This window comes from Lynx canadensis, chromosome A2 (assembly GCF_007474595.2).
Source record: "Lynx canadensis isolate LIC74 chromosome A2, mLynCan4.pri.v2, whole genome shotgun sequence".
In the NCBI taxonomy this organism is placed as follows: Eukaryota; Metazoa; Chordata; class Mammalia; order Carnivora; family Felidae; genus Lynx; species Lynx canadensis.
In genome coordinates this window covers 125,266,206-125,292,663 of record NC_044304.2, presented here as the reverse complement: position 1 = coordinate 125,292,663, position 26,458 = coordinate 125,266,206, and the positions used below count along the sequence as shown (strand labels likewise).

Sequence of the window (26,458 nt, the reverse complement as noted above, 5' to 3'; positions counted from 1 at the left end):
GGCCTCCATCGAGAAAATTCAAAGAATGCAATATAGGCTTTGAAATGCTGGCCTGTAAAAAACTTTTATGTTCACATGTATTTTGTTTAGAAAATAATTTAAATACAATAAATTATAAAATTCTGATTTCTTTATATGTATACTTTGTATGCTTGTACATTCAAGATTAAAATATTAACTACATGGGTACTTTTGAAATTGTTACTATCATTTTATATGGTTCAGTACTGTGGTGTCTTAAATATGACTTTAAATTGTAAGAGATAATTTAGTGAGAAACTCACTATATTTTGCATGAATTATGAATGTATACTCTTTTTTTAACAGTGGGACTCAACTTGGAGGTCTAATAACAGTATTATGCTACTTTTTCAACCATGGAGAGGTTTGTTTTCTAGAAAATAATTTTTAAGAAATAGAAGGGGCTATATAGGAACAAGGAAATACATTCATCAAAACAATATATAATTGCATGTTACTTAGGACTTCGCAATACTTTAAAGAACCTTATGTTGTAAGTTGATATTTTAATCATGTTAATCCACATTTTTACATAATTAGAATTCATGATGTGAAGTATCTTGCTTGGTTTTTAGTATACCTACATTTTGTAGAAAAAGCAAATACTCTATTTTGTTGAAAAAGCAAATACTGTACTTGTTGAGTTCAGGCACTTGATAAACATCTCATTTACTCATACCACACTTTTTTGGAAGGTAGCTGTTCTCCTCACGGTAGAAGATGTGAAATTGTAATTTAGGCTGGTTGTTACTTATGCAGGATTTCACAGTCAGTACCTAGTGAAGCTCGGTTTCCCATTCTCCATCTGTCTTGCTCTAATACCTTGTTTCTGTTATTACATCAGGCTGCCTTTTTCAGTTACACAAAATGCTGAATTCAAAATAGAAATTTACTAACTCAGTCCAATGGGGTATAGTCTACCTACAAAGAGCTCATAGAAACTTATTTAGAGTATGATAGATTCATTCAACAAAATACTGAGTACATGACCTATGCCAGATTCTGTTCGATGCTGAGGATGTGGCAGTGAAAAGAGAGAGAATATGACTGCTAGCTTTTGGAAGCAAAATATGTAATATGTTTTGGCATGGGTTACATAGGGTTGAAGTTTCTGTTACTACTGGGAAAGGCAAACACTTGGTGAATTTTAGAAAACTAGTTAGACAAGGGAATCATAAAAATTATACATAAATATCTTAAATGTATAAACTTAAACGAATACATTGTCATTCACCAGGTGTTAATATAAAGGCAAGAACTTTTCTTTGAGTATGCCAAACTTTCTTAAACATACCATAATTAATCTTCCAAAGTTTATAGTTTTGGTTTCTTAGAATAGGAGTAATAAGAGTTTATAAGAGTTATGATTTTCTCTAGAATTTTAGAATTCTTGACATAGAACTTTTATAATATTCTCACTCATGTCTTAGAAATGATTAGTTTTAAAGCCTGTACAAAATGTTAATACTTTCATTTATGCATCACATTAGTGATTTACAAATACTTCCAGTTGTTTTTACAAATTTACAGTTAACTCTTTTAAAGATATATTTCACGGATTCAGAGACCATCTTAATTATTTGTACTGTGTGTCTGTACTCATTAAACTTGTTATGTGTAAATTCTCTTGGTGCTTGTGCATGCCCTAGATGACATTTGGTTAAATATTTTTCTGGGCCACAGCCCTGGGATGCCAGGATCATTAGTGCAGAGCTAGAATGTGGATCTGGTTGTCAGTCCCAGAATCCTCACCACTCCTATGCCTGTCATCTTGTTTGTCCTTCAGGTTGTCAGTCCCAGAATCCTCACCACTCCTATGCCTGTCATCTTGTTTGTCCTTCAGGTTTTCTTATATTTGGCATGATACATCTTTCACTTGCTTCTGGACTTGCTAGTCAGTGGCTTTCTACCTAATGCCTGTATGCCCATTAAGCGAGCTCCAAAAACTGAGAAGCTATCCCAGCTATTCAGAAATCAATGAGTCTGGTATTAAAAGTATTAAAACCAGCCTACCCATGGTTTTTAGATTAATAATGTTTACTGTAATGGAACATAAAGCAAAGTAAGCATTTTATTGATTTCAGGCTACCCGTGTAATGTGGACACCACCTCTCCGGGAAAGTTTCTCATACCCATTTCTTGTACTTCAGATGTGCATTTTAACTTTGATTCTCAGGTAATTTTTGTTTATAAACAAATCTAAATAAATTATGTAATCTTTCTTAAAATATGCTTCAACTTATTAAAGTTATAATTGTAGAATTTAGTTTTCCTTTTATTTATAGTTACTTTAAAATTAAATTGAGTATCTAGTTGAGAAAATTATCTAAAATTACGCAAATAATTGCTTTCCACTTGAGTCTAGACTACAGATTTTTCGTAATCTAAATTCCTAGAGAGATGGTTTCTTTTTATATTTTTGAAGTGATTTTAGTCTGACCAGTCAGGGGTTTCCTGGAATGAAATGTGTTAATTACAATATTAGGATTATACCCGTGAGTGCATGTATTACACACTCTGTACTTTAGCCCAGAGTCATTTTTGTTTGGTAAATATAACTGAGTACTTAGTGAATATATTTTGTGATAATATAACAAAACAATATGAACATTTAAAGTTTTGCTTTTGAAAATTTATATAACATAGTGTAAGGATTTATCAAAATCCGGTATACCCTTTATAAAAAAGAACGGCTACAATTTTATGATTTACACAAAATGTTGTACATTTCTTTTTCATATTCGAAAAGATACTAACACTATCTGTGGTAAAAGGTGTTGGTTACTGATATTTCATAATTGCAGACTGGACAATTTAAAACTTTAGTGTGCAGTAGTTTATAACTGCATTCCAGAATTCTCTTTAAGTCATCATTTTAATTTTTTTCTTTAAATTTTCTCATTGTTAATTTATTACTTCACCAGCTTGTACACTTTTCCTCCATTGCTTTTTGAAATATAAAAATGGTGGTATATAAAACTGTTGCTGCTAATCTAGGATAAGTACCTTGAGCTATGCAGGGTCAGTTCATGTTCTATTTTCTGACCACATGGCTGGAGTATTAAATTTCTTATGTCATGCACAGTGAAAGGAAAATAAACTTTTATGTTTAAAGTATTTTATTTACTGGTAAACTAGATACAGTATTTACACTGCTAATTTAGATTGTTTTGTACTAAGCATTTTTATGACAGGTATTTTAAGTTCTTTTTAATGAGTTTTTAAATTTGACTATATTTTTTTGCCTTAGATCAAAGGTAAAGAGTCATTAGATTTCATCATTTTGCAGTTAGCTTTTCTGTTTAGTGATAGCTTAACTTTAATGGTAAAACTTACTGGTATTAATTCTCTCTATTAAGGACCTCGAACAATAGTAGAAGGCATTTTATTGCACTCTGTCTTTCCAATGTTGCTTTTATGCTTCCCTGGCAGTTTGCTCAGTTTATACTTTTTACTCAGGTAAGATGATTTCAAACTAATTTAAGTTGAATGCAAGATGTACTTGGTTGCTTTTGTAGAAGTTTTAAAATGTCATGATGTTACTGCTCTAATAGTTTTTTAAAATATGGAATAATTATAGTTCTACATTCTATTAATGTATTGGTTTAGTTAGGCAGATATTAATGATCAACACGCAAAAGACCTTTTCCTATTTAAGTCACAATTTTTCTTGTTTATTTTTGAGATGATCTCTATAAATTTGCCTGTAGATTTTCCTTTTATCTTAGGAATCACTTTGGATGCCAAGCTACCCAGCATGGTAAGGGCCAAGAAGAAGGGACCTATTCTTCATGGTAGGGGGTATCTGCTTCTAATCTAGTTTACTGTTGGCTGTTTTGTCTGAAGAGCAGAATTGTACTGGACAGCGCTTCTCAGAGCTTCAATCGTGGTATTATTTGAGTAAATTTGAGGCCATATCCTGCCATTAAGTAACTAACGGCCAGAAACTGAGCTGGAAAAGCAGAGAGTAAAAGGTCAATTTTGATGAAATTTCATGATACCCAAAGTTTCCATCAGAGCTCCTTTCTACCTAACTAACTAGCACTGATAATAATAATGTTCTCTATTGCCGATAAGAAATTGTACCAAGAAGACTGGTGCTGCCCATTATCTACAAGGAATGAAATGATAATCTCAGCTTAATTGGTGCTACATGTTTAAAGTATTCTCTGTGCTTTACTTCCTTAGAGTTGGCCCTTCCAGGTTGTAACACAGAGAGTCTGGTTTCCATTATGTGCACGTGCCAGCATAGATTTCTAATGTGCCTCACTTCCTCGCAAGCACATGTATTAATCCACTGGTGCTGATGAGACTGCTTAAGTAGCTGTTTGGGTAATTTTGATACCGCTTTAATGATTTTTGATCCATTCAAAAGATGTGCTAGGCTTTTTTTTCTTTCTTTTCTTTTTTCTTTCATTATTGAGATACAACTGATGAGCAATAATTTATAAGTTTAAAGTGTACAGTGTGTTGCCACCTACTCACTTTAAGGCCAGTGTCTGCAGAATCATGATGAAACCTTCGTCTGGGGGCAAGAAAAGAAGCCCGTTGTCTACATTTTCACAACAGAATGTCGACTCTGTTGCTTGTATCTAATGAGAGGGCTCTCTTTTCAACCAGAAATTCAAACAGCAACATTTCAGCAACTGAGCAGAATTTTCGCCCCTTCAGTGTTTCTCTTAGCCACAGCTTATTTGTGATACTTAATAAGGGTGGTCCAGACTTGTATATCCTAATGATACTGGTCTCTGAGAGGAAAGAAAGGGAGACTAACATATGCCAGATTTCAGTTTCACAGTTTATCATTTAATCCTCAAGGAGTCCAGTCAGATGGGTATTATAGATAAAGAGAGGCTCAAAGATTAAATTCAAATCAAGTCTATCCAACTGCAAAGCTCCAGCATTTTCCAGTTTATTTTTGTTGCATGTCTAAGGCCTTTGAACTCTTCTCTGTTGAAGGCTGCACACTTGGCTATATTATCTTACTTCCTTGCTAAAACGCCTTCAGCTTTCATGCAGCAGTAATAAAAGAAATATGCATTTGAAGAACATTTCTGTACCTTTTGTGAAACTATAATTAATTGAGTGTACTCTATTATCTAATTGCTTTTCTATATAAGTACCTATATGACACATTTTTCATAATTAGTGTCAAGATTAATTTTCCTCACAAGGTGAATTTATGAACTTCCTTTTAACCACTGTATCATATTAAATGAGCTGGACTCAAAAGGAGACCGGCAGAAAGCAACTGCATTTTTTCTCCTACTGCCTCTTAAAACCTTCATTCTAGACTTGTTTCTCCCCCATATTTAGATGAAATTTCAGGAGGTTCTATACCTATTCCTTTCCTTTTCATTTTGAAGAAGTTTCATTTCAGTAAAAAAAAAAAAAAAAAAAAAAAGATCTTTAAAATCTTGTGTTTTCTGACCACAAAACATGATATATATCCACTTAACTAGTTCTTGGTTAATTTTCCTTAATAATGTTACATAGATTTTTAGAGACCTTACAGATCTTTCATTAGATTTATTCCCAGGTATTTTCTATTTTTGATGCATTTTAAAAGATTGGGTATTTTATATTTGTTAGGTATATAGTTCTACATATGTTAATTGGGCAAAGTTTCTTAATTATGCTATTCAATTTTTTTTGTTATCTACTATTTTTGTTTGCTTATTTCAGTTACTAGAGGGGGAATGTGTTAAAATCTACTTTAACAGTCGATCAATATCTATTCTTTAAATATGTTGATGTAATATTATGATATGCACAGTTGTTAAATATTCCTTTTAGTTATTTTTTTTAATATCAAATTTGTTGTCAAATTGGTTTCCATACAACACCCAGTGCTCATCCCAAAAGGTGCCCTCCTCAATACCCATTACCCTCCCTTGCACCCCCCATCTACCCTCAGTTTGTTCTCAGTTTTTAAGAGTCTCTTATGCTTTGGCTGTCTCCCTCTCTAACCTTTTTTTTTTCCTTCCCCTCCCCCCTGGACTTCTGTTAAGTTTCTCAGGATCCACATAAGCGTGAAAACATATGGTATCTGTCTTTCTCTGTATGACTTATTTCACTTAGCATAATATTCCTTTTATTTTTATGTAATGTGCCTTCAAATTATTTTTTTAAATTTTTTGATGTTTAGTTTTGAGAGAGAGAGAGAGACAGAGACAGAGCACAAGTGGGGGAGAGGAAGAGGGAGAGGGAGACACAGAATCCAAAGCAGGCTCCAAGCTCTGAGGTGTCATCACAGAACTCACATGCCATGAGATCATGACCTGAGCCGAAGTCAGACGCTTAACTGACTGAGCCACCCAGGCACCCCTGTGTCTTAAAAAATTTTAAGTGCATCTGTGTGTGGTAAGAACACTTAACATAGATATCCCATCCTCACAAATTTGTTAAGTGTAGATAGAATACAGTATTGTTATCTATAGGCTCAGTGTTGTACAGATCTCTAGAGTTTATTGATATGTCATAACTGAAACTTTTTATGCATTGATTAGCAACTTTCCATTTCTTCCCCCCCCCCCCCCCCACCTAGCCTCTGGCTATCACTATTCTATTCTTTGCTTCCATGGGTCTGTCTATTCTAAATACCTCATATAAGTGGAATCATGCAGTATTTGACCTTCTATGACTAGCTTATTTCACTTAGCATAATGAAATTATGAATTATCCTCATTCATATTGTGCCATATTACAGGATTTACATCTTTTTTAAGACTTATGATATTCCATTTTATGTGTATGACACATTTTTAATCCATTTATCCATTGATTGTCATTTAGGTTATTTCCACATTTAGGATATTATGAATAGTGCTACAGTGAGCACGGGAGTGCTCGTATCTCTTCAAGATTCTGTTTTCAATACTTTTTTGTTTGTTTTTGTTTTTATCTTGTTTTATTTTTTATTTTTTTTTAATTTGCATCCAAATTAGCATATAGTGCAACAATGATTTCAGGAGTAGATTCCTTAGCACCCCTTACCCATTTAGCCTATCCCCCCTCCCATACCCCCTCCAGGAACCCTCAGTTTGTTCTCCATATTTATGAGTCTCTTCTGTTTTGTCCCCCTCCCTGTTTTTATATTACTTTTGTTTCCCTTCCCTTATGTTCATCTGTTTTGTCTCTTAAAGTCCTCATATGAGTGAAGTCATATGATTTTTGTCTTTCTCTGACTAATTTCACTTAGCATAATACCCTCCAGTTCCATCCACGTAGTTGCAAATGGCAAGATTTCATTCTTTTTCATTGCTGAGTAATACTTCATTGTATATATATACCACGCCTTCTTTATCCATTCATCCATCAATGGACATTTGGGCTCTTTCCATACTTTGGCTATTGTTGACAGTGCTGCTATACACATGGGGGTGCATGTGCCCCTTTGAAACAGCACCCCTGTATCCCTGGGATGAATGCCTAGTAGTTCAATTGCTGGGTCTAAGGTAGTTCTATTTTTAGTTTTTTGAGGAACCTCCATACTGTTTTCCAGAATGGCTGCACCAGCTTGCATTCCCACCAACAATGCAAAAGAGATCCTCTTTCTCTGCCAACATCTGTTGTTGCCTGAGTTGTTCATGTTAGCCCTTCTGACAGGTGTAAGGTGGTACCTCCTTGTGGTTTTGATTTGTATTTCCCTGATGATGAGTGATGTTGAGCATTTTTTCATGTGTCAGTTGGCCATCTGGATGTCTTCTTTGGAGAAGTGTCTGTTCATGTCTTTTGCCCATTTCTTCACTGAATTTTTTGTTTTTTGGGTGTTGAGTTTGCTAAGTTCTTTATAGATTTTGGATACTAACCCTTTATCTGATATGTCATTTGCAAATATCTTCTCCCATTCTGTCAGTTGCCTTTTAGTTTTTCTGATTGTTTCCTTTGCTATGCAGAAGCTTTTTATTTTGATGAGGTCCCAGTAGTTCATTTTTGCTTTTGTTTCCCTTGCCTCCGGAGACGTGTTGAGTAAGAAGTTGCTGCGGGCAAGATCAAAAAGGTTTTTGCCTGCTTTCTCCTCAAAGATTTTGATGGCTTCCTGTCTTACATTTAGGTCTTTCATCCATTTTGAGTTTATTTTTGTGTATGGTGTAAGAAAGTAGTCCAGGTTCATTCTTCTGCATGTCGCTGTCCAGTTTTCCCAGCACCACTTGCTGAAGAGACTGTCTTGGATATTCTTTTCTGCTTTGTCAAAAATTAGTTGGCCATATGTTTGTGGGTCCATTTCTGGGTTCTCTATTCTATTCCATTGATCTGAGTGTCTGTTCTTATGCCAGTAACATACTGTCTTGATGATTACAGTTTTGTAGTATAGCTTGAAGTCTGGGATTATGATGCCTCCTGCTTTGGTTTTCTTTTTCAAGATTGCTTTGGCTATTCAGGGTCTTTTCTGGTTTCATACAAATTTTAGGATTCTTTTTTCTAGCTCTGTGAAGAATGCTGGTATTATTTTGATAGGGATTGCATCAAATATGTAGATTGCTTTGGATAGTATCGACATTGTAACAATATTTGTTCTTCCTATCCAGGAGCATGGAATCTTTTTCCATTTTTTGGTGTCTTCTTCAATTTCTTTCATAAGCTTTCTGTAGTTTTCAATGTATAGATTTTTTTATCTCCTTGGTTAGATTTATTCCTAGGTATTTTATGGGTTTTGATGCAACTGTAAATGGGATCGATTCCTTGATTTCTCTTTCTCTCACTTCATTATTGGTGTATAGGAATGCAACCGATTTCTGTGCATTGATTTTATATCCTGCAACTTTGCTGAATTCATGAATCAATTCTAGCAGTTTTTGGTGGAATCTTTTGGGTTTCCCATATAGAGTATCATGTCATCTGCAAAGAGTGAAAGTTTGACCTCCTCCTGGCTGATTTGGATGCCTTTTATTTCTTTGTGTTGTCTGATTGCAGAGGCTAAGACTTCCAATACTATGTTGAATAACAGTGGCAAGAGTGGACATCCCTATCTTGTTCCTGACCTTATCCTTCTGTCCCTACTTTCTTGAGGATTTTAATCAAGAAGAGGTGCTGTATTTTGTCAAATGCTTTCTCTGCATCTATTGAGAGGATCATATGGTTCTTGTCCTTTCTTTTATTGATGTGATGAATCACATTAATTGTTTTGCAGATATTGAACCAGCCCTGCATCCCAGGTTTAAATCCCACTTAGTCATGGTGAATAATTTTTTTAATGTATTGTTGGATCTGGTTGGCTAATATATTATTGAGGATTTTTGCATCCATGTTCATCAGGGAAATTGGTCTATAGTTCTCCTTTTTAGTGTGGTCTCTGTCTGGTTTTGTAATCAAGGTAATGCTGGCTTCATAGAAAGAGTTTGGAAGTTTTCCTTCCATTTGTATTTGTTGGAACAGCTTCAAGAGAATAGGTGTTAATTCTTCCTTAAATGTTTGGTAGCTAGAATTCCCCTGGAAAGCCATCTGGCCCTGGACTCCCTTGTTTTTTTGGGAGATTTTTGATTACTAATTCGATTTCCTTACTGGTTATGGGTCTGTTCAAATTTTCTATTTCTTCCTGTTTCAGTTTTGGTAGTGTATATGTTTCTAGGAATTTGTCCATTTCTTCCAGATTGCCCATTTTATTGGCCTATAATTGCTCATAATATTCTCTTATTATTGTGTTTATTTCTGTTGTGTTGGTTGTGATCTGTCCACTTTCTTTCTTGATTTTATTTATTTGGGTCCTTTTTCTTTTTGATCAAACTGGCTAGTGGTTTGTCAATTTTGTTAATTCTTTCAAAGAACCAGCTTCTAGTTTCTTTAATCTGTTCTACTGTTTTCTTGGTTTCGATAGCATTAATTTCTGCTCTAATCTTTATTATTTCCTGTCTTCTGCTGGTTTTGGGTCTTATTTGCTGTTCCTTTTTGAGCTCCTTAAGGCATAAGATTAGGTTGTGTATCTGAGATCTTTCTTCCTTCTTTAGGAAGGCCTGGATTGCTATATACTTTCCTCTTAAGACTGCCTTTGCTACATGCCAGAGGTTTTGGGTTGTAGTGTTATCATTTTCATTCGCTTCCATATACTTTTTAATTTCGTCTTTAACTTCTTGGTTAGCCCATTCATTCTTTAGTAGGATGTTCTTTAGTCTCCAAGTATTTGTTACCTTTCCAAATTTTTTTCTTGTGGTTGATTTCGAGTTTCATAGCATTGTGGTCTGAAAATATGCACGGTATGATCTCAATCTTTTTGTACTTACTTAGGGCTGATCTGTGTCCCAGTATATGGTCTATTCTGGAGAACATTCCATGGGCACTGGAGAAGAATGTATATTCTGTTGCTTTAGGATGGAATGTTCTGAATATATCTGTTAAGTCCACCTGGTCCAGTGTGTCATTCAAAACCATTGTTTCCTTTTTTGATTAGATGATCTGCCCACTGCTGTGAGTGGGGTGTTGAAGTCTCCAACCCTTTGCAAGAGGGTCTCACCGAGCAATGACCGAATGCCAGCTGCACCTAGGAACGCTTGCGGGACCCTGTTGCTGCCAATGCCCTGAGGCTGCGGCCAGGTGCCAGCCCACCCCAGAAAAAGTTCACGAGATAGTGTAGCAGCAGCGTTTCAGGGATTATGGAAAATCACACCACACATCTGGCACCAGGCTTCACCCTTAATGACCTTGTTCCAGCACCAGCGAATGTAGTTTTCTGGGGTCTGCTGTGACCACGTGGCTTCAATAGTCTCCACCAAATGTCCTTCCAGCAGTGGAACCGCTTTTCCCCATGTGGCCTGGGAACCTCCCAGACCCCACTCAGTTCCTGGGGATTCGCCCTTCCCACCAGAGCACCGCCAGTATTGAGCTGTGGAATTGCAGACTTTGCACTCCCCTTGTTTACAGTCTTAATGGAATTTAAACCTTCTCCTTTCTCCTTTCTCTCTTTTTAATTTAGTCCCTGCAGCTATTTCCAATTTTCCACTTTCTCTCCAGCTGCTTTTGGGGAGGGGTGCTTTTCCCATATACTTCCCCGCCCCCCACTCCCCCACCCCAGTCTCCATCCTCTCTCTGCTCACAAAAGCACCCTCCTTCCTGCACCTTCTTGCTCCCTAAATTCACTTCTCTATACCATTTACCTGCTGAATTCTGTGGTTCAGGTTGTGCAGATTGTTGTGTTAATCCTCCAGTCAGTTTTCTAGGTGTGTAGGATGGTTTAGTGTTGTTCTGGCTGTGTCTCATGGATGCGAGACACACAAAAAACTTCCATGCTGTTCTGCCATCTTGGCTCCTCCCTGTTTTCAATTCTTTTTTTTTTTTTAATTTTTTTTTTTTTCAACGTTTATTTATTTTGGGACAGAGAGAGACAGAGCATGAACGGGGGAGGGGCAGAGAGAGAGGGAGACACAGAATCGGAAACAGGCTCCAGGCTCCGAGCCATCCGCCCAGAGCCCGACGCGGGGCTCGAACCCACGGACCGCGAGATCGTGACCTGGCTGAAGTCGGACGCTTAACCGACTGCGCCACCCAGGCGCCCCTGTTTTCAATTCTTTAAGATAAATACCTAGAAGTGTGATTGCTGGATTATATGATAATTCTATTTTTTATTTTTTGAGGAACCTTCATACTGTTTTCCATAGCAGCCATACAATTTTGCATATGTATCAACTGTGTGAACTGTGTGAAAGAGTTCCCTTTTTTCCATATCCTCATTAATACTTGTTGCCTGGTTGTTGATAATAACCATCCTAATGGGTGTGAGATAACATACCATTGTGGTTTTGATTTGTATTTCACTGATAATTAGTGACATTGAGCATTTTTTTGTATATATATTATCCATTTGCATATCTTTGGGTAAATACCTGTTCAAGCCTTTGCCCATTTTTTAATAGCATTATTAGTTTTTCCCTAGAGTATTAGGAGGTTTTGTTTAGTAATAAGTATTTTGGATATTAACCTTTTGTCAGATATATGGTCTGCAAATATTTTCTCCCATTCTATAGATTGCCTTTTTACTTTATTGATTGTTTCCTTTGCTGTGCAGAAGCTTTTTAGTTTGATGCAATGTTACTTGTCTATACATCTGATAAGAGATTAACATAATAAGATAAGAGATAATTAGTGTTGGAGAGGATGTAGTAGAAATGGAGTGAATGCTTATGCTCTGTTGGTGTGAATTTAAATTGGTGCAACCACTATGGAAGAGTTTGGAGGCTCTCCATGTAATTAAAAATAGAGCTATTATATGATCCAGCAATTTCATTTCTAGGTGTATGTCCAAAGGAAATGAAAAGAGATTATCCAAGAGATATTTAAATTTCCATGTTTGTTACAGCATTATTCACAATACCCAAGATGCGGAAACAACCTAAGTGACTTTCAACACATGAATGGATAAAGAAGATGTGATACACACACACACACACACACACACACACACACACACAGTGGAATATTCTGCTATGAGAAAGAAGAAAATCCTGCCATTTGTGCCAACATAGATGGACCTTGAGGGCCTTGTGCTAAGTGAGATATGTCAGGCAGAGAACAACAAATACTGTATGATACCATTTATATGTGGAAACAAAAACAGCCAAGCTAGTAGAGTTGAATGGTGGTTACCAGTATGTGGGGGTGGGAGATAGGGAGATATTGTTCAAAGAACACAAACTTGCAATTGGAAGGTGAATGAATTTGGGAGATCTAATACACAGGAGAGTGATTACAATTAACAATATTGTTTTATATACTTGAAAGTTGCCAGGAGAGTAAATCTTAAATGTTCTTACTACAAAAATGACATGGGAATTTGGTGACATAATGGAGGGAGATATTAGCTAACACTGAAGTGCTAATCCTGTTATATAGGTATGTCAAATCAACATGTTATACACCTTAAACTTACATAATGTTGTGAGTTAGTTACATCTTAATAAATCTGGAAAAAATAGGGGGTTCCTTAGTAGAGATTCTAACCATAATAAAAAGGGTAAAATTCTTAAATCTAGTTAAGTTCTGATTATCCATTACCTGGTATATTGCTTGGAACTACATTCCACCTGTCTTATCTCTTCTGGGGGAGGAGGTGGGTAGTAAGGTATTTAGGCTGAGAGAACAAGAAATGACAAAGGCTTTGACAGTAAGATATTAGCCTCAAACTCCCAAATTCTGGATAGTTGATTTATAGAATAAACTTGTAATAATTTATGCATTCTTGAACTGTGAGTTTTGATGGTCGCCTTCTGTTTTATGAGGCACTTGATAATGTGTTGAAAAGAGGTTTGCTGAGCTATTTGTATCCTTGCCTTTTTTTCCACACCACCAAGTAAGTACCTTTTAGGGTGGAGATAGCATTGGTACTCTAGTATCCATTGATAGGATTTAAATGTATAGGATTGTCTCTAAAAAAAACAAACAAACTTGTATTTGAAGCTCTAAGTAGCTAAGGTATGACAAAGCACTGGAAAACTGTATTCAGGTAAATTGTTTAGTACTTGAAAGTATTACCATCTTCAGCTTTGTTTAACACAAACATCTCCTTGGCACTCTTGAATGAATTACTCATTGTTTCTGTGTTTGCAAATTTTTTTTGAAATTGTACATACAATGAACTCCTAACCTCTTTACTACTGAGTGTTAAATTGCATGGGACTTTTCTGTTCAAAGGCCCAAACTAAAGAATTCCTGGGCTCAGTCATAATAATGACTGTGAATACCATCCTCTAAAATATAAGCAATGGTAATACTGTACTTTGCAGTAGAGTTCTGCAATCTTTAATTGAATAAAGTATAACCAAAATAAAATGTCAAGTAGTTGGAATCATAGAGCACGTTGCCTTTTCACCCTAGCTCCTTTCACTTAGCAGTATGCATTTAAGTTTCTCCATGTCTTTTCATGACTGGATAGCTCATTTTTTTTATACTGCTGAATGATATTTCATTGTACAGATTTACACAGTTTGTTTATCCATTCACCTTTTGAAGGACATTGTGGTTGCTTCCAGTCTTGGGTGATTCTAGAAACATTTGTGTGAATTTTGTATGCATATAAGAATGTAACACAATTGGGTACATACTCAGGAGTGTGATTGGTGGATTGTATTGTAAGACTATGTTTCGGTTTGTATGTAAGAAATTGCCAGTTTTATCAGGTTTTTGGATTTCAGCCATTCTTATAGGTGCGTAGCAGTATGTCCTTATTGCTTTAATTTACAGTTACCATTTTTATATGTGCTTATTTGCCATCTGTATATATTATTTGATAAGGTAATTGTTTGGATCTTTTGCCCATTTTTAAACTGGGTTGTTCTCTGGGGCGCCTAGGTGGCTCAGTCAGTTGAGTGTCCCGACTTCAAGTCAGATCATGATCTCACGGTCCCTTGAGTTCGAACCCCATATTGGGCTCTGTGCTGACAGCTCAGAGCCTGGAGTCTGCTTTGGATTCTGTGTCTCTCTCAAAAATAGATAAACGTTAAAAAAAATTAAAAAAAAAATAAATTGGGTTTTCTTATTTCTGAATTTTAAGAGTTCTAAATATATTTTGCATACCAGGCCTTTATCAATCAACATGGGTTTTGCAAAGATTTTGTCACAGTCTCTTCCTTGTTTTTTAATTTTCTTAATGGTGTTTTTTAATTTGCAGAACTGAGGTTTTTAATTTTAAGAATGTTCAATTTATGAATTTTTTTCATGGGTCATGCTTTTGGTTTTATGTCTAAAAACTCATTCTCAAATAAAGTCACCTAGATTTTCTCCTTATGTTATCTTTTGGATGTTTTATAGTCTGCGTTTTAAATTTAGGCCTAAGATCCATTTTTTTTTTGATGTTTATTTATTGTGAGACAGAGAGAGACAGAGTGTGAGCAGGGGAGGGGTAGAGAGAGGGAGACACAGAATCTGAAGCAGGATCCAGGCTCTGAGCTGTCAGCACAGAGCCCAATGCAGGGCTCAAACTCAAAAACCGTGAGATCATGACCTGAGCCGAAGTCGGACCCTTAACCGACTGAGCCACCCAGGCACCCCCCCTAAGATCCATTTTGAGTTAATTTTTTTGGAGAGATGTAAGGTCTAGGTCTAGGTTCATTTTTTTGTGTGTGCATGGACGTCCAAGTCTTCCAGCCCCATTTGTTGACAAGACTATCATTTCCCTACTGAATTATCTTTGCTTCTTTGTCAAGCTTCAGTTGCCTATAATTGCATAGATCTGTCTCTGGGCTTTCTATTTTATTGCATTGATTAATTTGTCTGTTATTTTTCCAATATCATGCTGTCTTGATTACTGCAACTTTATAGTAACTCTTAAAGTCAGTTAGTGTCCAGATTTTTAAAGAATTTTTCTCTTTGCCTTCGGTTTCGAGCAGTTTTGACCATGATATGCCAAGTGTGGTCAAGTTTTTGTTTGTTTTAATTTATCCCTTGTTGGGGATTTGTAATACTTTATAAATCGATGCTTGATTTTTTCTGTAAATGTTTGGAACTTCTCTGATATAATCTCTTTAAATATAGTTTTTATTTCATTCCTATATCCTCTTCTGAGATATAAAGTAGAATATATTAGACCTTTACACTGTATGTTCTGTATCTATTATATTCTTTCATATATTTTTCATCCCTTTGTCATTCTTTTTTCTAAATGTTTTCTTCTGACCTACCTTCGAATTTATCACTTCTTTGGTTGTATTTAACCTGCTTTTAAATCCATCTTTCTTGGGGCACCTGCCTGGCTCAGTTGGTTGAGCGGCCGACTTCGGCTCAGGTCATGATCTCGCAGTCCGTGAGTTCGAGCCCCGCGTCAGGCTCTGTGCTGACAGCTCAGAGCCTGGAGCCTGTTTCAGATTCTGTGTCTCCCTCTCTCTGACCCTCCCCTGTTCATGCTCTGTCTCTCCCTGTCTCAAAAATAAAATGTTAAAAAAATAAATAAATCCATCTTTCTTAATATTGATTATTCTAATATTTATATTACATATAAATTTATGTAATATTTATGTAATAAATTTATTTACATATTTACATATTTATGTAATAAATTTATATATTTCAATTTCTATTATGGCTTTCAGAACTCCCTTGGAAATTTGAAAAATTTTTAAAGTTTATTTATTTTGAGAGAGAGAGAGAGAGAGAGAGAGAGCGAGCACGAGTGGGAGGGGAGCAGAGAGAGAGAATCCCAAGCAGCCTCCGCGCTGTCAGCACAGAGCTGATGTGGGGCTCTCACCCACAAACCGTGAGATCCTGACCTGAGCTTTTAAGTCAGATGCTTAACCAAGTGAGCCACCCATGCACCCCAGGAAGTCTCAATTTTGTCTGTTATTTCCTTCCACATATCAAAAAGAAAATCTATTTCTAATGATGCCAGACATGTTTTTGAGTAGTTTACAAGCTGAGTGGTTTTTACATTTTTAAAGTGTTATTAAAGAAAAAAAAATAGACGAAGAATATACGACAGAGACTGTACATGGCCCACAAAGCATAACACATTTACTAGCTGCTTTTTACGTAAAAAGTTTACTGACCCATAAAGTAGATTCTTTATATATCTGTTTCTGTTATCCTAGTGATAATAGATATCTCCTATATCTGGTTGGTTTTGATGCGGTATTGGATATTGTACATGAACAATCACAGAGTTACTTTGGGACTAGGTTGATATTAACTTCGAGAGAGAAGATTGAAATTTGTTCCACTAGGCAGATAAAGGCACTACCAATCTTCAGTCACCCTCATACAATGAGAGAATGAGCTGATTCAAAGGTGGACTTCCATCTTTCTGAGGGCTGCTTGACTTCTGCTTCTCTCTTATATCCCAAAGCAAAGCTTGGGGACTTAGTGAGGATCTCGTTCTTTGTGTGCCCTGAGTACTGAGTCCATTGAGATCTTTCAACTACCTCTATTAGAATCTGCTTCTGTTGGAATTGGCAGCTACGTCTGGGATAAAAGCAACCCAAAATGTCACACTCATCGCTAGGTTTCCATCTCTTCTCTGGTTTTAACTTCCTAATTCTTTTTTGCTTTGTTAATGATGTGTGGCTTTCATACAGGTTTTGAAATATTTTTTCTAGCTATTCTAGTTCTTAATGATAATGTTGGTTCAAATTATTTTGATTATCATTATTGGAAATAAACTCTTATATTTACTTATAGGTAGTGAAGTGTTTGTTTTCTGCTTGTTTTCACTTTTGCTTTTTTGCTATTTTTATTTCAGATAGCTTCATTATTTCCCATGTATGTTGTGGGGTACATTGAGCCAAACAAATTTCAGAAGATCATTTATATGAACATGGTAATATTTTTAACATTTGTAAGTCAAATATTAAAATAAGATTTCAGGGTTGATAAAACAGAACTGACTCTATTTTATGGGGGTACCTCCTCCAAGTAGTATTTAATGTATATGATGTTGATATTATCCAGAAGGAAAGATTATACTATTATATATCTACATCTATAACATCAGATAGATTACACTCTATCAACTAGACTATAGATGTTTTATGTTCTGTGAAACTTTAAACATTTTTAATGTTTTATTTATTATTATTATCATTACTTTTGAAACTGCCTTTTCTCCCTGAGATCTGAGATTTTTAGCACTTTGCATTAATATGACCCTGTAAATTTTATGTTTTTGCATTTTTAAAATCTTACTTTCTAAATACATATATATATACTTCAGCTAAGAAAATAAAATATGGCCTTGTTAGTTATGGAAATCTTCAAGTAGTCCAACAAAAATAAGATTAGAAAATTAATACTTACTTTCTTACTATATTCTTTCTATATTCTTACTATAGTCTTTCTTACTATATTATTCCATCATTGAATCAATAGAAACAATAGTGTTTTTTTCTGTTTTCTTTATAGCAAGTAGCAAATAGAGAAATAAAATGAAATTCTCCTGTATATAACTTATGGTGTTGAAAATACTTAAAACCTATCAGTGTGTTGAAATTCTATTATCATTTGACCAAGATCTACTTATGTATTTATCAATCTTATTTATGCATATAACATTTGTATTAGAAGTGACTATGCCTGTAGACAAAGTATGCATCATGCTGTTTATCTAGTCACAATAAAACAGATGTTTCTTTTCCTCAATTTTCAGATTTCAGTTCTCCTTTGTTTTGTGTTGATGTTTGGAAATCCAATGTATTTATCTTCTTATTATTCATCATCTTTGTTAATGACATGGGTAAGTGTTTGCTAAGCTCCTGAAGATTTGTTTTTACCTGTCAAATAGTAGGTTTACCCATGTGATATAAGCTTAGGAGAATAAATAGTGCCCTTCCCGAATTATTGCTCACATGAAAAACTGTTTCCCAAATAATGCTTTCTATCTTATCCTTGAAAAATGAATACAATCCAAAATTTACCTCTTTAAGGCAATGCCCAAGTAAATATTTTAAAAACAATCATAAGCTAATAAGACTTACTTTAAAAATATGCCATCTATGATAAAAATTAGTTATTTCTTTCTATGTCAGTTTAGTACACTAGTTATTGCAGTGACACTGCCGTTGCCCAAAGCATTTTTGAACTCCTCTGAAATGCCTTCACAGACACAGATGGTGGCACATTCTTTTGAATATCCTCAATGGTGGCAAATCTTCATCTTTCAAGGGTGGATTTAATTTTTGGAAATGACCAAAGTCTTGTGAACAAGGTGGGTGATTAGATCTTGGGTAATATAGATCTTGATCAAAATATGGTGTGACAATAAAGTAATTAGACTGATTTTCTTGCACCATAAATTATCTCTGGAAAAAAATTTATCTCTGAAGGCAGTTTAGAAAGAGGAGTTTCAGACTGTTTTAAGCAATGGCAACATGATGAGAATAATGCATGTGACTTACTTTCATGGGATAACACTCATTTGGATTATGTATTTGGAAGGGTGGTTCAGTAAATTCGTTTTATTACTTTAGAGTCACACTTCTAATATTCATGAGCCAGAGCATGGAGTGTTTTCCTCCACTGGAATGTTATTGGGGTATTCTCTTTTTGTAATGATTAGAAATGATATGAACCACAGTAATACCAAAATGTGGCCCTTTTCCACATATGGTACATAGATGGGCTCTTGGGACTTCCCCTATATTTTAATATTTTGGTCCCCAGCCTCTTTTTCCCCCCAAATAAGTAATCCCTACTTTTTCTCTCTCTCCAAAAACCTTTCAGCATTTTGTCAAATTTTGTCAGTATTACTGACAAGTAAATTACTTTACAAGTAAAGTATTTTTACTTGTAAAATATACAAGTAAAAAATTGTAAAATATACTTGTAAAATATTGTCAAATATACAAGTTAAAATATTGTAAAAAAAAGTATTTTTATTTGTATTACTTTACAAGTAAAGTACTTGTAATCATCTACCCCTTTTTATGAAAGCATTTTGTTTTGAAATATAGCACACGTGTAGAAAACTACATAAAACAAATGTTTTATGTACTTAGTACTGACTAGTAGTGATAAATACTGATTAATGAACTGTTATTTGACAAAGTAACTTAAGCTGCCGTCAAGTCAAAATTAGAACTTGTCTAACCATTCTAGAAGCCCTCTGTGTGTCCTGCCCAATTATAACTCCCTTGCACTGCTCTAAAGCAGGAATAGCTGTCTTGATTATGGTAATTACTCCTAGCTTTCATTTATAGTTTCATCAATTAATTTTCTATTTTTACCTACAGCTTTTCTATATATCTTCCTGGTTTTGTTTCCAAGAAATTTATTTGTTAAGAATTCAGGTCATTGAACGCAGCACAGGAAGGTGCTGTGGTCTAGGTTTTGCTCTTTGAATCCTCATTGGGTGATTTTACATCTTCCTTTGCCTTCTTTATTTATAATACAGTTTATCCTCGAACAGTGCAAGGACTAGGGATGTTAAATCCCCATGCAATTAAAAATCCACATATAATTTTGATTCCCCAAAAACTTAACTACTGGTAACTAATGTTGACTGGAAGCCTTGCTGATAACATAAGTAGTCAATTAACATGTATTTTGTATGTTATGTGTCTTATGTACTGTATTCTTAAAGTAAGCTCTAGAGGAAAGAAAGTGTTATTAAGGAAATCATAAGAAGAGAGAATACATTTACAGTACTGTACTGTACTTACCAAAAAAATTTAAGTTGACACATGCAGTTCAAACCTGTGTTGTTTCAGGGTCAACTGTATATTAATAATTAGATCTAAAACTTGGACAGGTTCAGATTTGATTCCTTTGGCAAGTCCATAGTATTGTTTTTTAGCAGGAGGCACATAATATCTGGTGCCTCTCTTTTTATGGTGGCAGCCATCAATGCTTAGTACCAGATCCACTAATTAAATAGGGATTGCAAAATGGTGATATATCAATCCCTCACTTACAGTTCATAAAGGAAAATAAAGTACATGTCCAAATGAGGGAAGTTGGGAGGAGGTAGAAAAATATTTGAAGAAATAATGGCCAAAACTTTTCCAATTTGATGAAAATTACCAACTGAGATATGAAAAATCTTGTTGAATCTCAGTACAAGAAACTGAGAGAAAGCTAAATAAGGCACATGATAATCAAATTGCTCAAAATTAGTGATAAAGAGAAAATCTTAAGAACAGTCAGAGAAATAAGACCTATTAAATGTAGAAGAACAGAGGGTAAGGATGTCAAAAGATTTTTCATAAGAAAAATAATGCAAGCAGTAAGATAGTCAAGCAACATCTTTATAAAATACTTAAAGAAAAAAAAACATTGGGAATTTGTAATTATATACCCAGCAAATATATCCTTCAAAATGAACACAAAGACTTTATGACCAGCACATTTTCACTAAAATAAATGTTGAAGGGGAGTCCTTCAGATGGAAGAAATAATATATTAGATGTCAGTCTGGCTCTACACAAATGAACGGCACATGCAATAGTAGCTAAAGGTAAATATGTAAGGTTTTCCTGACATTTTTAAAAATATTTATTCTGAGAGAAAGAGAGAATGTGTACGTGTAGGGGAGGAGCAGAGAAGGAGAGAGAGAATCCCAGGCAGGCTCTGTGCTCTCAGCATAGAGCCCTTGTGGGGCTCCATCTCATGAACCCATAAGATCATGACCTAATGTGAGATCGTGACCTAAGCTGAAATCAAGAGTTGGATGCTTAACCGACTGAGCCACCCAGGTGCCCCCCTGCCATTTTTAACCACATTGTTGGACTTTGGGGGCATCATGCTCTGTGAAATAAGATAAATACTATCTTTCAATTTGTGTCTTTAGTTTCTTTCAGCAATGTTTTGTAGTTTTCAATGTATTAAGTCTTTTACCTGTTTGAGTTTATTCTTAATACTTTTTTTCAGAGGCTATTACAATTACAAATGGGATTATTTTCTTAATTTCCTTTTCAGAGTTTTCATTTTTAGTGTGTAGAAATACAAAACATTTTTGCATGTTGATTGTGTATTGTGCTTCTTTGCAGAATTTATTTATTCCAAGTGTGTATGTGTGTGTGTGTGTGTGTGTGTGTGTGTGTGTGTGTGTTTTCTATGTAGAAAATCACATCATCTGCAAACAGAGATAATTTTACATCTTCCTTTCCAATTTTTTATGCCTTTTATTTCCTTTTCTTCCTTAATTGCTGTAGCTAGGACTTCCAGTACTATGTTGAATAGAAATGGTGAAAGTTGGCAACCTTGCCTTCTTCCTAATGTTAAAGTAAAAGCTTACAGTTTTTCACCATTCAGTATGATGTTAGCTGTGGGATTTTCAAATATGGCCTTTATTGTGTTGAGGTAATCTCCCTCTATTCCTAGTTTGTTGAGAGTTTTTATCATGATAGGATACTAATTTTTTTCAAGTGCTTTCCCTACATCTATTGAGATGATCTTGTGATTTTTAATCCCTCATTCTGTTAATGTAGCATGTTACATTAACTGATTTGCATATGTTGAACCATCCTAGCATTGCAAGATCTCACTTAATCATGGTGAATGGTCCTCTTAATGTGTGCTGTTAAATGCGGTTTGCTTGTATTTTGTTAAGAATTTTTCCATTTGTGTTCATCAGGGATATTGGTCTGTAAGTTTTCTCAGTGTCCTTGCCTGGCTTTGGTATCAGGGTCATGCTGGCCTTAAGAAATATGTTTGGAAGTATCCCTCCTCTGCAGTTTTTGAAACAGTTTGAGAAGGATTGACATTAATTTTTCTTTAAATGTTTGGTAGGATTCATCAATAAAGCCATCTGGTCTTTGATTTTTTTCTTTGTTGTGAGGTTTTTGATTATTTGTTCAATATTCTTACTAATTATAGGTATGCTTAGAGTTTCTGTTTCTGTATGATTCTGTCTTGGTAGATTGTTTGCTTCTAGGAATATGTGTCTTCTATGTAATCAATTTGTTACTATATAACTGTTCACAGTAGTCTCTTATAATCTATTTTGCTTGAGTTTAGTTATTTCAGATGGGAGAGTATGTGTGATTCCTGTTATATCAACTTGACCAGAAGCAGTAGTTCCATCCTGATTGATTTTAATTACTTACTTTATTTTGGGGGTGAAATATTATCATGTTTCTAAGAATAAGAAATATATAAAAAGTTGTACTCAGAAAATGTCACTCCCTCTCATTCCCTCTACCTTTTCTCTCCAGTTTTCTTTTCACCTTTGTCCTGCCTTTCCTGTAAGATATCTCATTGGTTTTCTCATTTAGTTGTTTTTTTTCTTTTTTACACTAATAAATATTTTATATATACATATATATATACATATATATATATATATATATATATTTATCATATCTCCTCTTACTTACATGAAAGGTAGAATACTTAGATAGTCTTCTGCACTTTGGTTTATCAGCCTATTGTATATATCATGCAACAACCTATCCTGGATACAATTCCTTATAATGTCATAGAGATCTTCTTCATGCTTTATATAGTTTCATAGTACGTACTACACTGGGTATGTTCTGTAGATAATTCAAATACTGTCCTATGTCTGGGCATCTAGGTTGTTTCCTATATTTTGCACTTACAAACAGGTTGCAGTGTATAATTTGGTACATTTATATTTTCTGTTGTTGGAAGCTCAGGAATCCTGGCTCACCTTGAGCTAACTAGATGCTGCAAAATTCTACTCCAAATCTAAGTAACACAGAGGCCTAAGATTTCGGTTTCTTATAGGAAGCTTTTTCTTCCCACCCCAAACTCAAACAAATACCTTGTGAGCTTGTAGCAATGGCAGGAGGAGTATTCCTAGTCCTTGAGTATCTTTGTCAGTTTGGGTTGCTATAGTAAAAATACTATAGACAGAAATTTATTTTTCACAGTTCTAGAGGCTAGGAAGTCCAAGATCAAGATACCAGCCAATTTGCTTCTTGGTGAGGGCTCTCTTCTTGATTTACAGATGCCTTCACTATATTCTCACATGGTCAAGAGACAGACATCTCTCCCATGTCTCTTCTTATAAAAGCACTAGTCCCGGGGCACCTGGGTGGCTCAGTTGGTTGAGCATCTGACTTCGGCTCAGGTCATGATCTCACAGTTGGTAGGTTCAAGCCCCACATCAGGCTCTTTGCTGACTGTTTGCTCGGAGCCTGGAGCCTGCTTTGGATTCTGTGTCTCCCTCTCTCTTTGCCCCTTCCCCGCTCACACTTTGTCTCACTCTGTTTATCAAAAATAAATAAATGTAAAAAAATTAAAAAAAAAATAGTAGCACTAGTCCCATTCATGAGGGCTCTGCCATCATGGTCTAATTACCTCCCAAAGGTTTCATCTGTTAAGTCAGAGTGAGGATTAGAGTTTCAGCACATGCATTTGGTGGGGGACATAAACATTTAGTTGATAGCACTGAAGGGTATGATTTTTGAGGACCCCAGCTTTATACATGTCTCAAGTCCAATTTCTTACCTTCCATAGCCCCAGGCCCTTTTCTGCTTTTGATGTAAGCCCATTGTTGCAACTTTATTCTGCAGTCCTTCTTGAAGACTACCCTAAGTTTTCTCCTACATGTTTGTTTTTTAAAGTCATCTGCTTTCTCTGGCACCTGGAAAATTCATTTTCTTTCTTATAAGTTCAGTTAGGTATGTTTTTAATATTTTGTTTTTATTTTTATTTCATCCCACTACAATATTCAACCCACACGGCACAATGCCTGGCGTCCAGCACCCACAGTCACTCTAGAGCACTTCTCCCCAGTCCCCTTCATCTAAATAAATTTCCAGTTCTAACAGCATTTGTTTTTCCACAACTGTGTGCTTCCCACCCCCAGGTACCTCTTAACTGTTTGTTTATTTGAGAGAGAAAGAGTGAGAGAGAGCATGCAAATGGGGGAGAATGAGAGAGAGAGAGAGGACAGAGGATCCTAATCAGGCTCTGTGCTGACAGCAGACAGCCTAATGCGAGGCTCACACTCACAAACCGTGAGATCATGACCTGAGCCAAAGTCAGATGCTTAAATGACTGAGCCACCCAGCCGCGCCCAGTTAGCCATTTTTTAAAAATTTAAAAATACTTTATTTAGGAATTTGGGGAGGAAGGATTTTCATGTTATTTTAGACCACTAATTTTGCTGGGCGACTTAACATATATCCTTGCATGGGCACACCTCCCACAAACAACCCACACCCTCAGAGGAGTAACCTGCACAAGGCATCACAGCTAATTCAGTGAGGAATTAACTTGATTCTAGAAGCAACTTGCTGGGAATAAAGCATTGAGCTGTCACTAAAAGGAAATCTGCCATGTCCAAATTTTGAAAAATCAACAATTAAGAAGAAAAATGACTGGTGATAGCCAAGATGGAAGGGGGTGGCTGGGTAATTTTTAAAACGTATCAGTCATATAAAATGTCAATTTTATTTAATTGTTTAATTTTATATCATGTGCATTTTAGGTGATAATTCTAAAGAGAAATCAAATTCAAAGATTGGGAGTGTCTGAACTCAACTTTTGGGTAAGATTCGACATTTATACATATGCATACATTTCTTCGAACTTTTTATTTCTATAAACTGAATACAGACAGTATACTTTAAAACTCGAATGACTTATAGTCAATAAATCTTATAAATACCTACTAATATGGGGCAAGAAATAGTCCTTAGTGACATCTACAAGTCATTGTCAGAAACGAGTTCATGTATTTCAGTACCACTCTCACGCCTCTCTTCCTTTACTTTTCACCCTGCTATATATACCCTTACTGCCTTGCTTTCTAAAAAAATTTTTTTGCCTTGAGTTTCTCCCTTTAAATTTACTAACCTTCTCTTCAAAATAACTCAGCCTGTAGTCCTGCCCCCACTTTCTGTTTTTCTTTTCTCTACATCTGTCTATCATCTATTTGTTCTTCTGCTTCCCATGTTAGACTATTATTTTTGTCCCTGTCACATTTTCCCTACAGTCTCCCAGCCCCTTCCTATATCAACTCAGACACCACCTAATCTTCTTTTGACTTCTTCCCACACATGCAAATGGATGGCCCACGTTAATTCTATGTTTGTGTGTTTTGTTTCCAAGTAAACTCAGTATGCTGTTAGGTAGACACTACAATTACTAATTCTCGTAATATTGGACAGGTGACACTCCTTTTTTATCTCTTGATCTTTGATGTAGATGTACACCTATGAAAAAGTAAAACCTGCCATATTGAAGAAGTATGTGATTACATATGATATATTAATAGGGGGAAGCTGGAGAAGTTATGGTAAGATAAGGTAGATTTCTACTCAGAATGCAAAAGGACAAAGTGTATTGAGTTGCCAGTTACTCGCTACTGGAGGCTTTCTCTAATGGTGAAAATATAGAAATATTTGTGCACTTGAATTAGTGGATGATATGACTCTTCTAATATATGATTTTTTTAGTTCACAAAAATTAGCAGTTTTTTCCAAGATGAAGCCAGGAAATTGATGGAAAATTCAAAGATCTTCATTTAATAACTGAACTCAAAGTCAAAATTTCTATTACAAACTGTTGAAAAGTGGCAACAAACAGAATAGCATCCATGGACATTTAGGAAATTCTGCCAAAGCTGTACTGAGATTTATTCTCTTCTTTTCAGTTTTAGACTGGAAAGAGTAAAAATTAAGCTTTCAAGTCAAGAATTCAAAGAAACAAACATCTAAGGAGAAAAAAGTTGAGATATAATTAATGTTCAAAACATTTATTTTTTAAAGCTGACAGAATTGATGTCAGTCTTTTGCAAAGGGGAGAAATAAATTTTAGTTATCTAAACAATACAAAGGATATTCTGGCCTTTTATGGCTTTTTCCCCATAAAAGGCAAAAAGGAAAAGCAAAGATATTTTGTGAACTAACACTTTTTCTTGCAACCCCCTTCCTCCCAAAAAAACTTGGCGTTTTACTATTCCAAGTAATTCTTTCATACCTGTGGAATAAAGATTATATTGCATATCTTACTCCATATGGTATTTAGAAGCCAAGGTCTGAATGCTGAGTGTTCTCATTGCTACACTGTTTCCTTGCTTCTAGACCCATACTTCTAGACCGATATAGATACATAT

The 26,458-nt window shown here is 35.3% G+C and overlaps 1 protein-coding gene across 1 annotated transcript in view; it reads left to right on the top strand.

The window, feature by feature from the left end:
- Positions 1-26,458, top strand: part of DPY19L2 (dpy-19 like 2) — a 95,481-nt gene that overhangs the window by 28,987 nt on the left and 40,036 nt on the right. The window contains exons 7-12 of the mRNA XM_030295318.1: positions 328-385; positions 2,106-2,197; positions 3,381-3,480; positions 17,177-17,254; positions 18,080-18,166; positions 24,830-24,889. Of these exons, the coding sequence (XP_030151178.1) occupies positions 328-385; positions 2,106-2,197; positions 3,381-3,480; positions 17,177-17,254; positions 18,080-18,166; positions 24,830-24,889 (475 nt within the window). The remainder of the gene's footprint in view (positions 1-327; positions 386-2,105; positions 2,198-3,380; positions 3,481-17,176; positions 17,255-18,079; positions 18,167-24,829; positions 24,890-26,458) is intronic.